Here is a 13,571-nt window from a genome sequence, read left to right as displayed (position 1 = left end):
AGAACTTCACCAGCAGGCTTTACAGATCAAACTTGCATGAGTGACATTAGAGTGGGTTTCATTTCAAATATCAAAGTATTTGTTGTGCTACTTGCACACCCTAAAGATTCATCCTATTGTGCAAGAGACAGAAGAGATCTGGGCTATTAAATGAACACAGACTCAGAGATTTCCTTCAGAATACATCAAATACGTTGGAAAATAGTTGCTGAAAACGTTAAAAGACTTTGAACGATATATTACTGAAATCTGGAGTTGGAGGTTAAAACAGTTTTTCACCAGTTTTCAGTCCGGGATTTTGTGGGCGGTCCTAAAAGGTGGCTCGATGACACGCTGAGGCCACCCTGAGCTTACCCCTGCACCCCTAGCAGAGAGATAGAGATTAATCCATCTTGCTCAGAGTGTTTCAAAGTTAGTCATGTCATTTTCTGAACTTATATGCCACATTTCAGTCGCTTCAAAATTGCTGCTTGACTGCTCCCACGAGTGGGTGTGTTTTCAGTGTATTCAGAGGACACGCCCCCACAGTCCTGGAGCTGAGAGTACTGCTAATTTTTACCCAATTTTGACACCTATTTTTTAATCATTCAATTTTGGCCGGGTGGTTGATAACACTTTCTTCTTTGGTCTGACAAACTCCAATTTATTCTTTAATAATTCTACTTTACCTTTGTTATTTTCTAATTTGGTCTCTAGACTGAAGATCCCTTGAGAGCCTCCAGGAGTTCAATATTTCCCCCAAAGAGAAGTGAGAAGTCTGGATCTTTTCCCTGAGTGAAAGTGACAGCAGGACAACACAATTGTGAGGATTCATCCCCTCCCACCCCGACCATAGCCCCAAGCAGAGCCAAGTGGCCAGGACTACAAATCAGTGGTGGAGTTCATTAATGAAGAGGCAAGGTCTGTCAGGGAACAATAGCCGTCAACAGGAGCCGTCTCAGGCAATCTGGATCGGGACACTCTGATGGATGAGAGGAGTTTTAAGTTCCCATTTACCCCCAGTGCCCCTTGTGTCTAACCCCCTAACCTCTGTGTAGGACAGAGCAGCCAGTCTCCCCTTTCACCTCAATCCCTAACACCATGCTGAACTGAGAGCTTCAGGAGCATTTCTGCTACAGCAACCCTCCTCCAAACCAAACAGACCTACCAGGACTGACAATGGCCAATCCCATCACTTCTAAATCCCACCATCCTCACTCAATGATGAGAATAGAGTGACTAAAAATCATATATTCTAACAGTCAAAGCCCATCAGAGGAGTAAAGAAATCATGGCTTTAAATCGATTTGGACAGAACCGTGACCTTTGCCCCTGGCAGATCCATGGGAAGGGCTGCTGCATGATAATGCAGGCTGGCATAGAGCCTGTCTCTGAATGATAACATACACTCTGCTCTATCTGTCCCTAGAGGTTTTTATTTCAAACAAAGATCCAATAGATTCCCACATAGAGGATGAAAAGGGTGATCCAGCACTGAATCTGTAAGTTAAAATCTGAGACTACTCCTGAACTATAGAGTGCAAAATGAGTTCAGTAGTGCAGTCTTATTAAGGTCTGCTTAGCTGAGTTCATAAAAGGTAGCTACCTTCATAAGTATGGACAACACAAAAGAGATGTTTGAGCTCCTAAATCTCTGATTTGGGATGACTTCCCAAGCGATACTCCTGCCAAGAGCTCAGCAAGTATATGCTAACAGGGCGTGGAGACGACTATAAAGTTCCAGTGTACTGGGCATCATTCTTAATACAAATGCATCAGGAATAGCTAAAAAGGAAACTCAGGAAAGATCAAGGCCAAGTTCTCGCTCAGGATTTGTAAGAATGGATGTAGTTGGCTTTGCTTCAATGTTCTTGGCCTACTCTGGCGCATTAACTACAGAAAGGCAAAGTCAAGGGACAGTGAGGACAGCAGATCCAGAGTGAGGGTGATGGGAGGAGACAGAACTGAAGCGATCCTGCCAGAAATCCCATTTCAATTACAAGAAGCATTAAGCTCCTTAGGTGGTATACTAAAGACTGGACAGAGTGTCTTGGGGGATTGGACTGCTCACTTAGGCCAGACTGCACATTTAGGCCATGTGTGTGTGAGGGCTCATAGATCCACCCATGTGTCTCTGAAGCTATTAGATGTGGGTTGTCCCTTCTACGATAATCCTACTGTCTAAAACCTTGTTAAAACTTTCCTCCAGGCCACCTGTTGCAGGAGGGCAGCTGTTGTCCCCAGCCCGGCCACAGCCGTTCCTGCCAGCCTTGCCTGGAATTGGGAGGGGGGTCATGGCAGAAGGCAGCCAAGCCTCCCTCTTGGCTCGGGAACCACTCCAGCATCAACACAAGCTGGCAGACTGACACATGGAAAAGAGTTACGAGAGCACACTTGTCTTTGGATGTTAACACATCAGCCATAAATTGTTGCACTTTAAATGAGATGCTTCATCACCAAGCAGTGGTAGAGACCAAGTGTTTTGTTCTGGAACAACCAGTTATGCAAAGACAGAGCTGTGTAGCTACTGAGGCAGCCGGAACTGAATTGAGACATCATCTTGTTTTAACAGAAGATAAGGGTTCTTGTCACGGTAAAGCATGTACCCAAAACAATCAGAGATTAAGCTTAGAGGTGGGACTAAAGACACTCAACTGCTTTTTTAAAATCATGAGTTCTTTGAAAATCTACTTATTATTTTCAAGCACCCATTATCTTGTTGTACACCAACATCAGGAATGGTAGAAACCATCTGTGAGAACCAGAATGAAGGATGGTGTGGCTTGCACAGACAGTTGCCTGTGGATGCTGTAAATGCCAACGCCATTCCCAGAGATACTCCCTAATAACCTCTCAACAAAATTAAGCAGCAAGGCAGCGTGCCTTACCAGTGCATAGCTGGCATACCAGTGTGACGGACTTCTGTTGGATGAAATAATAGCCAGATGGAAGACTAATGACGCTAGCCTACAGGACTGAATCGCCCCCCACCCCACAAACCAGTAATGGCCCATGAAAAGCTGACTTAGCTATAAATAACCATTATTCATCGACAAAAAATGAATAAACTGGACAAAGGGATATGGGCCAGAGGGAGAGGCCTAGTGGATGGGCGGGTTTCTGGCGCTATATAAAAAGGGAGAATGTATAGCAGAAGCTGTTTTCTCTCTCGGGATACGGGCCCACGATTAGTGCACTATTGTTGATAATTATTTGGGCTCATGCGAGGCGCAGCATCCCACATTCTTGGTTACAAAGAGCTTCTGTGAAAATGATAAAGACACAAATGAGCAATTCAAATTCTGGACAGTGTTAGGGATTTTATAATACATTAACCAATGCCTTACCTGTGTGTGTGTGTTACTTACAAAGAATTACAATTACAAAGCAGTGAGAGGTCCCCTTTCAAGTTACATCATTCTCTGTTTGAAGGGATTTCAAAAAGGGAAGAGAACTCAGAGGGGATCATGAACTGGCTCATTTGAAACTCATCCTGAAACTGTTTTCAAAGACACGGGTGATCAGTAGCCTTTCATGAACACTTTACGGTACTTTGTCTTGTGTGTTTTTCTGTTAAGAAGTGTGTATTTAACTTATTAATACCGTGGTATGTGGTACCGGATGACGCTATGTACTTGTTCCTGTAAAAATAAACAGGCAGAAAACCTATGAGGAAAGAGGGTCCGAAACAACTTGGAGATATCTGTATTCATGAAACATAAAAACTGAGAATATCCAAGACTGCATTACAAGCAAGCACTCTACCTGTCAAGCAAGTGTAAATTACAAAGCAGCTGTAAAGTCATGAAACATATTGTGTGTCAGTCTGAGCAACTGTATGCAGCTGACATGCTGATCAAAGGGCTACACCGCTGACAACACAAAGGCTTGTCTTGAATGTCAAGTAGTGATGTTTCGTAGCCACAAGCTGTAAGACTCAGCACTCGGCAATCAGTCTGCTGTATGAGTCAGATCCTTTGCATGCCCATTGTATTCAGTGTACCGACACTTCCAGATGGCTGTTGATGTGATCCTAATAACTGATCCACTCCGTCAGAGAATTAATATACCATACGCCTGCAACAACAGCTCTAAGTGCAACACCGGGATTTGCACAAATATATCAGTCTTCATACCTGAGCTGGAAGTGGATGCACTTGAGAGTTGTTCAAGGAGACAACTCTATTGATTGCATCATTTTTAGGAGTCTCTCGCTTTGCCCGGCAGGATTCAGTAACTGGGGCATTAAAACAGTCACAGATATAAAAATAGACCTAAGATGACTACAATGTGTGCCAGTTTCTGGCCTCAGACAGACATCCTCGTGAGGTTTTCTTGGGTGAGACAAAAGCACAGGGGCGTTTTTTCGTCAAGATCAATACATCACGCTGAGGTCAGCTCAGCCCTCAGGCGCCTCCGAGGTCATGTTTTTGACATATGAAGTTGAGAACACAATTGGCTTTGTGTTACGGAGGTTTACGCCGAGCAGAAAAATGGATTTCACCTTTACAAAATATGGAGAATCTGCATTTAAATGTCAGATTTATAAACTAGAAATCAAAGATTAAATTCTGCAAGATGCTGCATTTTTAAACATCACATTTACAAAGTTATGAATGACAACTGGACGCTTCAAATCAGAAGCTGATACATTAGCACAAAAATATCTGACAAAGCAATTACTATCCGGACTGGATCACAGCATTACCAGTGTACTTAAGAGTAGTTGCTTCTTGGCATACAGATAATTTTGAACAAAACGTTCAAGGAAAACCAGTTCCCAGAGCTCTTACTTCTGAAAGGTCTGGACTTGCCAGAAGAAAGTCAACACTGGTGTAAGACAAGCAGTGTTTTAGCACAAAGGGGGGTCATGACACAAATCCCAACATCCTCTTACTGGATAAACAGGTTTTTATTGCTGTGGTTTTAACAACACACACACACACACACACACACACACACACACACACACACACACACACACACACACACACACACTCTAGATGGCCACTTAATAGCCAAGAGTTTAAAACTACTAGCCTAATTAAAGTCGTGTCAGACGCAATTAAGTATAAAAAGAAGTAATTGCAAACGTTTGTGCACCTATTTCCGTAAGAAACCTCTGAATGCTCGAGTCATTTAACGTGCTCAAATGCTTCTGTAAACAACCGAACTCAGGACAGTTTTAAAGGCGTTTTAAGAAAATGAGGCTGTAAATACATCAGATAAACGAGTGCATGCTTGATTTGGAAGTGTATAACACACTGGATGGTTTGATAAACTGGGAGGGAGACGCATAAAGAAACTGAAGAGTCACTGAGGATCTGCAAATAGCCCAAAACAGTAAATGTTACCATTAATTATTGACCGAGTTTAGACTAAAAAATGCACTTTAATTTGTGTTTATGTGTGCTATATTGTTGACATATACCCTTATTGTTTTTAGGATCTGACATCCCTGTTCAGCAGTTGGTTTGAGGAGCAGCACTTCAGCCACCTGGAACAACAGACTTACACATTAATCACACCCCTCTAGTTCCCTCTACGAATTAATCCCCCTTGTCACCAAGTTACACCCACATGAAGGGTAAACTGATTTAGAGCGCGACACGCAACAGTCTGTTTACAGGAGTTCGGCATATGTGAAAAAAAAAAGTTGTGTAAAGCCTCCAGAGGGAGGTGCGTGAAGTCTGATAAATCAGCATCTATGGGCTTAGCAGACATCTGTAGCCCACTCCACATCTCTGTTTGAGGCTGGCAGCTTCAGGATGAGATGTATTGTTGGTTAGATTTTTTAAAAAGCCAGTGTGGAATAAATATCATTGATACGACAGTCATAGGAGCTCTCATACTAGGCTGTAAAATGCATAAAGTCAAGCAATAAAGTATAAAATGCCCCTTTAACCCCCTACTGAGTGGATTATGGTAAATGGACTGTACTTATATAGCACCTTTCTAGTATTCCGACCACTCAAAGCACTTTTACGTTACATATCTTGTGCGCCCATTCACAAACACACACATTTATAAACTAAGGCATTGACTGCCAGGCAAAGTGTCATGCATTCACACACCGGGAGCAATATGGCGTTCAGTATCTTGCCCAAGGATCTTGCTGGCCGATCATCTGATTAGTTCTAGCTCTACCTCCTGAGCCACAGCCAAACTTTAAAAACAACAAAACAAAAGAGCAACAGGAGACTGTGAGCAAAAACAAAACCCATCATCAAAACTCAAAAAAAAATGGTGCCCATTCAAAAAGCGGGCCATCCTGTTAAATGATACACCAGCCCACTGTAGCAGTAGAGAAACACAGCTCATCCTCAGCTGTCAGTTCAAGGGTAAGAAGCTGAGAAGTGAAGCGCTTGTATAACAAACTGCTGTTCCAGAGAAGGTCGGAATCAGCACAATGTTTGGAAGTCAGCACAACGCTGAAAACAGCAAAATCTGATATTTTCATTTTCATTTAGACTTCAAAGCTGCCAGATGTATCGTTATATTGAAGGGTGAATGAGTCATCCTTGTGACGGTCTGTCAGATTCATACTTAATAAACCAGCTGCTTGTGGATGCCCGGGCTTGTAAATGTGTTTTTGTTTGCGTGTGTTTGAGATTCCCCGCAGGCCGGCAGACAATAAGTGGAAGTGTTCCCCATCCACTGCAGTGTTTAATTGGTCAAACAGACCAAAGTGAGCGCGGTTTTGTTGTCTCAACAAAAAGGCCTTGTGTTCCGTGAGCCTGAGCGTGGGGAGGTCAGTGTGAAACAACAACACGCTGCTATACGTCTTCTGCAAAAACATTTCAGCTCATCTCTGACACAAAGTTGCTGAATTTGATTTTTCAAGCCAACCATTACTGCTGAGCTGTTTTTGCTCTTAAACTAAATAAAAACCCACACACACTTTATCTGCACATTCCACTCTAAGGAGTGCTGAAATTATTCCCAACAGCAGATTAAATGCTATTTCCAGGCCAGCAGCAGAAGAGGTTAGAATGAAAACGTTGCGTAGCAAGGTGTCAGACGCCCCTCGTGAAGCATCTGTCAGCCTGAGCAGGTGTTTGGCCGTCTGGCTTAGCCCTCCGCAAACACAGATTTAAAAAAGAAAAAGGACGAAGGGTAAAACTAGTCCAACAACATATAAGTCATGCACATGTATGTGTTTGTTTTTACAATCAAAATGTCTAAGTCTGTCTCCATTTGGATAGCAACCAAAAACTTTTCCACGGTGTAAAAATAAATAAATAAAAAAAATCAGGCAGAAATGATCCATTTCCTCACCCCGACACCTGAAATCTGCAGGCGTGCTTTAAAACATTACAGAGCAGAGACACACTAACACACATAACACACCAAGCTGCTCATGTGGGAAATTCTATTTTTACCATCAGGCAGGGCGAGGCTCGGCTGCCATACAGCACACAAAGTAGGGAAACTATAACAAGGGGAGGGAGGGACGGACGGACGGACGGAGGGAGGGAGGGAGGTGGTGGAGTTCTGTCAGGGAACAAAGCGGAAGTGTCCTTCCTCCTGATGACCTGCAAGTTAAAGGAAGGATACAAAGTGTTCTCTGGTGGACATCTGGTATATATTTGCAATGACCACTACTGTAAAGTAATATACACCTTTATTACTGTATATGTTTGAACTCTTTCTGCTCTGTGCATCTATTGATGTCTCTCCTGGATGAGGGGATCCCTCCCTCAGGTTTCCTCCCGCCATAGGGTTTCGATTTTGTGAGTTTTTCCCTCATCCACATAGATAGACGTGGGTTGCATGTTGTACAGGATTTTTGAGCTTTACATGACTTGGATATACCTGCTCATGCTGGGACATAGCTTGGCACACTATAGGCCATAAAAACAACCTTGATGAACAATGGTTGAGCTGGTTTGAAGAGGTAAAGGGAGGGATGGGTAGAGGTGTTTCTTTACAAATTGAGTGACTCTGAGCTGACAGCTTTTAAATTAAAAAACATAATGATCACACATTGTGTAAACATAAGAAATGATACATATATATGTGTATGTGTAGGGATATAAACCCACTCACCTCCTCCAGTGCAGTCACTGTATTCCTGCAGTGGGACATCCTGGTGGTGAAGTTGGAGGCAGTGGGCGATTTATAATCTTCATTGGTCTCTGCCACAAACTCTGAAACTGTGATTTGGTCCGGCATAATTAATCCCTTTGCTGATAAGAAGAAGAAGAAGAAGTAGAAGAAGAAGCACTTTCTGTAATCCCCCCTTCAGGTCTGTGCAGTTGTAGGACAGAAAAGTTCACAGCAGCAGCAGTAGTAGTCGTAGTAATAGTGTCTCTGAAGGTCCCTGCGGGTAGTAAACCATCTCTGGGTGTGTTTATGTCATTCCCTTGTTTGCTCCCAACACAATCCAGCAGCAGCAGCGGTGTCGCACGCTGGCTCGAGGAGTTGCAGCCTTCACCGCTCACACCACACCGCGCTTTGCTACAAGGTGATGGGATAGATTAAATATCCCTGCTGGGTTCCAGCCCGCTATTCTCTTCACAGCTCGCCTCTCTAGTCGCGGGGAGAAAGTGGAGCTTTCTTTTCGGTAGTGTCTGTTATCCTCCTCTCGTTATGTTCCCAAAGCTTCCTTACCAGCTGCGGTGGTGTTCAACTTCTTCCTCCTCCTCGCCCGGGGAAACAACAACCAGGCGCTTTCAACGGGAGCGCAAGAAATTGACAAAGGTAGAGGAGGGGATTCAATGGACGCGCAGCAGCCAATCAGGGACACCGGCTGGTAATTGGGAGCCAATCAGGATTGATGGAAGGCGTGACTCGGGATGCCTTCAAGAGCGCCTCGTAAACTATAAAATCCTTTCAGTGATGTCCCCTTAGCAAACGTTTCACCAGTGAAGTGAGGCAGGAATTTTGGGCCCCATGACAAAAAAAAAAATCTAATTTGGCCCCCTCTGCACAGCTGTTGTCACCACATCTTTAGGACCTAACTATCCCATCAGAAGCTTTACATAACTCTAATCAAAGGCTTGCAACTGTGTTGCGTCTTGTAGTTCAATACTAGTACTAGCACAATATTTACTGCTGGTGATTTGCGCATGCATGCATTGATGCAAGATTAAAAGCCACCATAAAATGTGCTAAAAGACATTTTTATTTAACTTTTACTGCCCAAAACACGTAAAAACAAAGAGATAATTAATTTCATTATTATATTTGAAATATATATACTCAATGATGATAGTTTAATAATTTTATATTGGTGTTTACCTATTTTTTGGGGCCCCTGTCAGTCGTTGGCCCTTGGAATTGTCCTAACTTTTCCCCCCTATACGGCACTCCTGAGTGATTGTATACAAAATAAATGCGAAGGGGCTTAAAGCTTCCATGTATAATGTTATGTAAATAAATACACTGAAACTAGCTAATACTTTGGAGTATCTCAATAACGCCTACAAAACACTGTGGGACATTAGATGCATTATTAACTTAAATGCTAGTTAGCAATATTTTTTTATCTTAAAGTGGTTTGCTCTATCAGAACAATATAAAAAAGATCAGAATGTACTTTTACTTAATTGAATTTAATAATCTGCAAAACCCAGTAGTTAAATTCAACGTTATAAGGGTGTCTTGAAGTGGTTTTACAGAACTGACTGACTGTATATAAACTTTTACAATGTCAAATCATTGCAGTGTTAGTCATTTTAAAGACAGGTCAGGGGAAATAAAATTTATATATTTAGTTAGTAAATTTCAAGGTTACTTCTTTGATTGTCCCAAGAAGGAGAGGCATACAGAGACAACACCAATAGGACATCAAGTAAGGATCACCTCCACTTCATATTAATCTTAGTCACAACTCTCCTTTCTCATTAGTTTCATGTGCACATATAAATATTGATTCCAGGTCTGATTCACATCAAGGCCTGTGTTTAGTTTAGATATGTCTCTGGTGCAGTTATGGTCACCAGTGAAGTTTCTGATATGCTAACATTTTGATTGATGGACTTTGTCAGAAGCAGTAGGTTACATATAGTAGTAAAAAAAAACAGGCAGCGTAAGTAACAGACAGTGTTGATGGAGTTTTGTCAGAAATAATAACAAAATAAAGCCTGTAATGTCTTTTAGGTTAATATTATTACAGTGTACATCCAAAACAACCCTGTTGTAGTGTATGAAACAACGCAAATGATACATTGATTGATATGATTCAACTGATGTTGGATTTGTTGATTTTTCAAATGTTGCTACACATGTGACACCCCTGTTAAATCTCACAAAATAAATCAAAGTCAATTAAAGTCCTAAATGAAGCCCCATAATTTGTATACTGTATGAATGAATACAATTTTTTACTTTGCAACATTTTCATTTGGGCATATGATTTATACAGTGCAGCACAAGCTCTATGTAATCCAAACATTTCCGACGGCACTTAAAAGCAGCATCTTCATTCGAGCTCCAGTACTAGTTTCTTTAAGGTGGAGATGGGAGAAGTGGTCATCATTGTGAAAATGATGCAGTATCATAGTGAAAGTGTTAATTAGTGCGTGTCTGTAGTTAATGTTTTGAAATGTATTTATTATTTGGATGGTGTGGATGTACATGTTTTTGCTGAGGATCAGCTGTCAGCTGAAGACAAGTTGTAATTCCAGTGTGGCTATGGCACAAATATCTAAAGTTAAAACAAATTAGAACAATAGGAGTCCATTAACATTTAATTTGTTGTAACATTAAGTTTTGGACCTAAATATTTTAGATTCAGCCAAAGATTTGCAACAGCCCGCTCAATGTACTGAAGAGAGAAAAGAAGGTACAAGGATTAAAATACATACTTGACAAATAATTTAATTAATTCTGGTTGTTATCAGTTGCAGTAGTAAAAGACTAGGAGACTCCTAGGAGTGTAGTATTTCTTGTTTACGGCCAAGCACTCTTAGTGGCATCTTTCTTTTACAATATCTAGCAAACCTTTGAATATGTCTTTTCAAGATGCTTTGAGGCAGCTGTAACTCAGTAAAACCAGTTGGTATAGACTGGTTGCTGGAAAGGTGTCAATTCAGCTCCTGAACTCTACCTGCCTACCCTCTGACATCTTTCCACAACAATTAATACATGTATCTGTCTTTCTAAGTGTTCATTTTCTTCATCTTCTCATCAGTACAGAGACCTCAACAACACAAACTTGCTGCCCCGTCATGATGAATTATCCACAGCACAACACGTAATGTAAACTACCAAGCTTTGTCTGGTGAAGATTATAGTTTTTGCATATTGTCATGAGATTGTGTTAACTTCCAGATGATGGGAGATAATTTATGTTACACCTACCTGATAGGATGCTTTCACATGTATCAGATAAAAAGGCTTATTAGGTCAGTTATCAACAGAGTACTGTTAAATTTGTATGTGTGTGTGTGTGCTCCAGTGCTCCTGTGTTTACCGGAAAGAAGCTACTGCATTATCCTATGTGAACATGTTTTGTTGTTTTTGTGTAGACCCATCCAAAAATAAATGTCAAATAAAAATATCTTCCAAACTGGAAACAGACAAACCAGAAAGAAAACTTTCTATCATCTCTCTCTAGACACTGCCTGAAACTTGTGAAGACTCTCTCCCATGCCTGAACTTTTGTTAACAGGAGCTTGAAAAAACAACGTTGTCTGCTCCCAGAACGTTGGCGTTTTTTTCCTTGGCTTTGGGATGAAAAATCTGCTGATGTTTCCCAGCCCATTCAGCCCCGGCAGGACAGCTACCGGTATAAATAGTATCACAGAAGCAAAAACCATGGGCAGCCTTTAAATCACAAACTGGGCAGTGTTCACACATTCTTTCAGCTCCGCAGCGTCTCCTGGCAAGCTGCTAAATGAAGAGCTTAAGACCCAGGCTGACCCTGACTGGCTACTCAGGCCTCGACTCCCTTATGAAATGAATACACACACTCCCAGTGAACATCTGCTATCCAGAGACAGAGCTGCTCAGTCAGTGAGGTCAGCAGAACCAAACAGCACCAGCCTTCCTCTTCACCACTGACATGGCTTTATATCTTTAGCACCATCTGTCTTTCTAAATGAAGGTTTTATCCTTTAAATCAAGACCAAACCAACCTAAAAATATCTCAACTGTAAGTGCTGCATCACTTTGATTTTCTTGTTTCTGTTGCTGACGAACTGCACTGGAAACCAAGGTGAGTAGGGTCATCCAGCAGGTACCGGCTGGGAGTATAAAATAAAAGGCACGTTGTTTTATATTTTATGGGACCTGGAAAAGCAGAAATGAGGGAACATAAAAATTCAGCTCAAGGAAACATTGATGAAATGATAAAACATACTGTTTCATGAATGTAGCCTTTGCAAAAATAATCCACTTTAATTATATTGTACCATATATTCATCAAAGCCTCGTAAACTTTTGGGTTTTTTTATTTTACAACCAAGCTGTATTTGCTGCACATTACCATAAAGGAAAGATGCTAGCGCAGAAGCTGTCGGCTGCTTTATTAAACAGAACAGAAGCCTCATTCAGCAGCAGCAGCATCCTCAATATAGACCTTGTTTGCATGCAAACAACTTACAGCCTTGAGTAACAAGCGAGAGTGGTAGTTTTTGGATCTGCCTGCCTGTTTTCGAACGTCTTCAAGTGATTTAGTGTGCCACCAAACTGAACACGTCCATATTATTCACCGCTTTGGTGCACAATGTGCTATTTTCACTTTCCTTTAGAACCAAAGCCGATTTGGTGGCGAAAAAACTGAAACTAAATGCAACAAACGCAGCTGCAGAAAGAACAACAGCCAAATGCAGATCTCATACTGTACACAGAGAACCTCTTGGAAAGGATGCTTGTAATTTGTATTAGAATAAAGCACAGGGTGTGTCAGCACACAAGCATCCACTATAGTGATTTGGCATTTGAATCTTAGCAGGAAAGAACCACATGTCATAGCAGCACAAGGGGACTGATGTTTGAGTGGGAGTCACTTTTTCCTAATTACACCACCATGACATCATGATTGTGTAACAGGTGGGATAACCTCACAATCCAGCTTCTTATGTCTCAAGTGAGTTGAATGAATGACTTCTTTGTTTAAAATAATTAACAGCTAATTCTAACCATTTGGCAGCTGAAACTTTCCAACTTACAAGTGGATAAAATGGCATTTCCATGGCCAAGCTCAGCTCCACCACTCAGACAATCTTATAGTGGGGAAATTATCTCAGCTTCTCATAGATCGGAAACCACATTAAAAACCAGAGACTGCACTAAAGAAGAGCTCATATGAGCATGAACTGAACAAGCAGTTCCCGGTGAACCTGAGCACTAGCTGCACACTGTGGGACTCCTAATGGAAGAAGGATGAGGAGAAGGAGGGAGGGGAAGGAACAAAGGGAGGGAGGAGAGGAGCGCTGAGGAGAAGGAAGTGAACTGTAACGAGTCCTTTTCTCACAAACTGTCAGAGAGTTCGTTTAAATGGATGCTTGGTGCAAACATGGCCCTAGCTAGAACATAAAAGAAGCAGATGATACAGAATTCAGTTTACCGCCACATGGAGATGTTTTTTTTGTGTTGCTTTAGGCAAGTGTGGAGTGTATTTATGTGATTGAATTTCTACTTCA

General features: G+C 41.6%; 1 protein-coding gene across 3 annotated transcripts in view; it reads right to left on the bottom strand.

Moving 5' to 3' along the window:
- Positions 1-8,670, bottom strand: part of asap2a (ArfGAP with SH3 domain, ankyrin repeat and PH domain 2a) — a 58,063-nt gene extending 49,393 nt beyond the window's left edge. For all 3 annotated transcript variants that reach the window (XM_027274900.1, XM_027274901.1, XM_027274902.1), the window contains exon 1: positions 8,029-8,670. In XM_027274900.1, the coding sequence (XP_027130701.1) occupies positions 8,029-8,154 (126 nt within the window). In that variant the 5' untranslated portion in view covers positions 8,155-8,670. The remainder of the gene's footprint in view (positions 1-8,028) is intronic.
- Between the last annotated feature and the right edge of the window lie 4,901 nt (positions 8,671-13,571).

This window comes from Larimichthys crocea, chromosome XXIV (assembly GCF_000972845.2).
Source record: "Larimichthys crocea isolate SSNF chromosome XXIV, L_crocea_2.0, whole genome shotgun sequence".
Lineage (NCBI taxonomy): Eukaryota > Metazoa > Chordata > Actinopteri > Sciaenidae > Larimichthys > Larimichthys crocea.
Note: the sequence above shows the minus strand (reverse complement) of the source record. Positions and strands in the feature narration are given on the sequence as shown.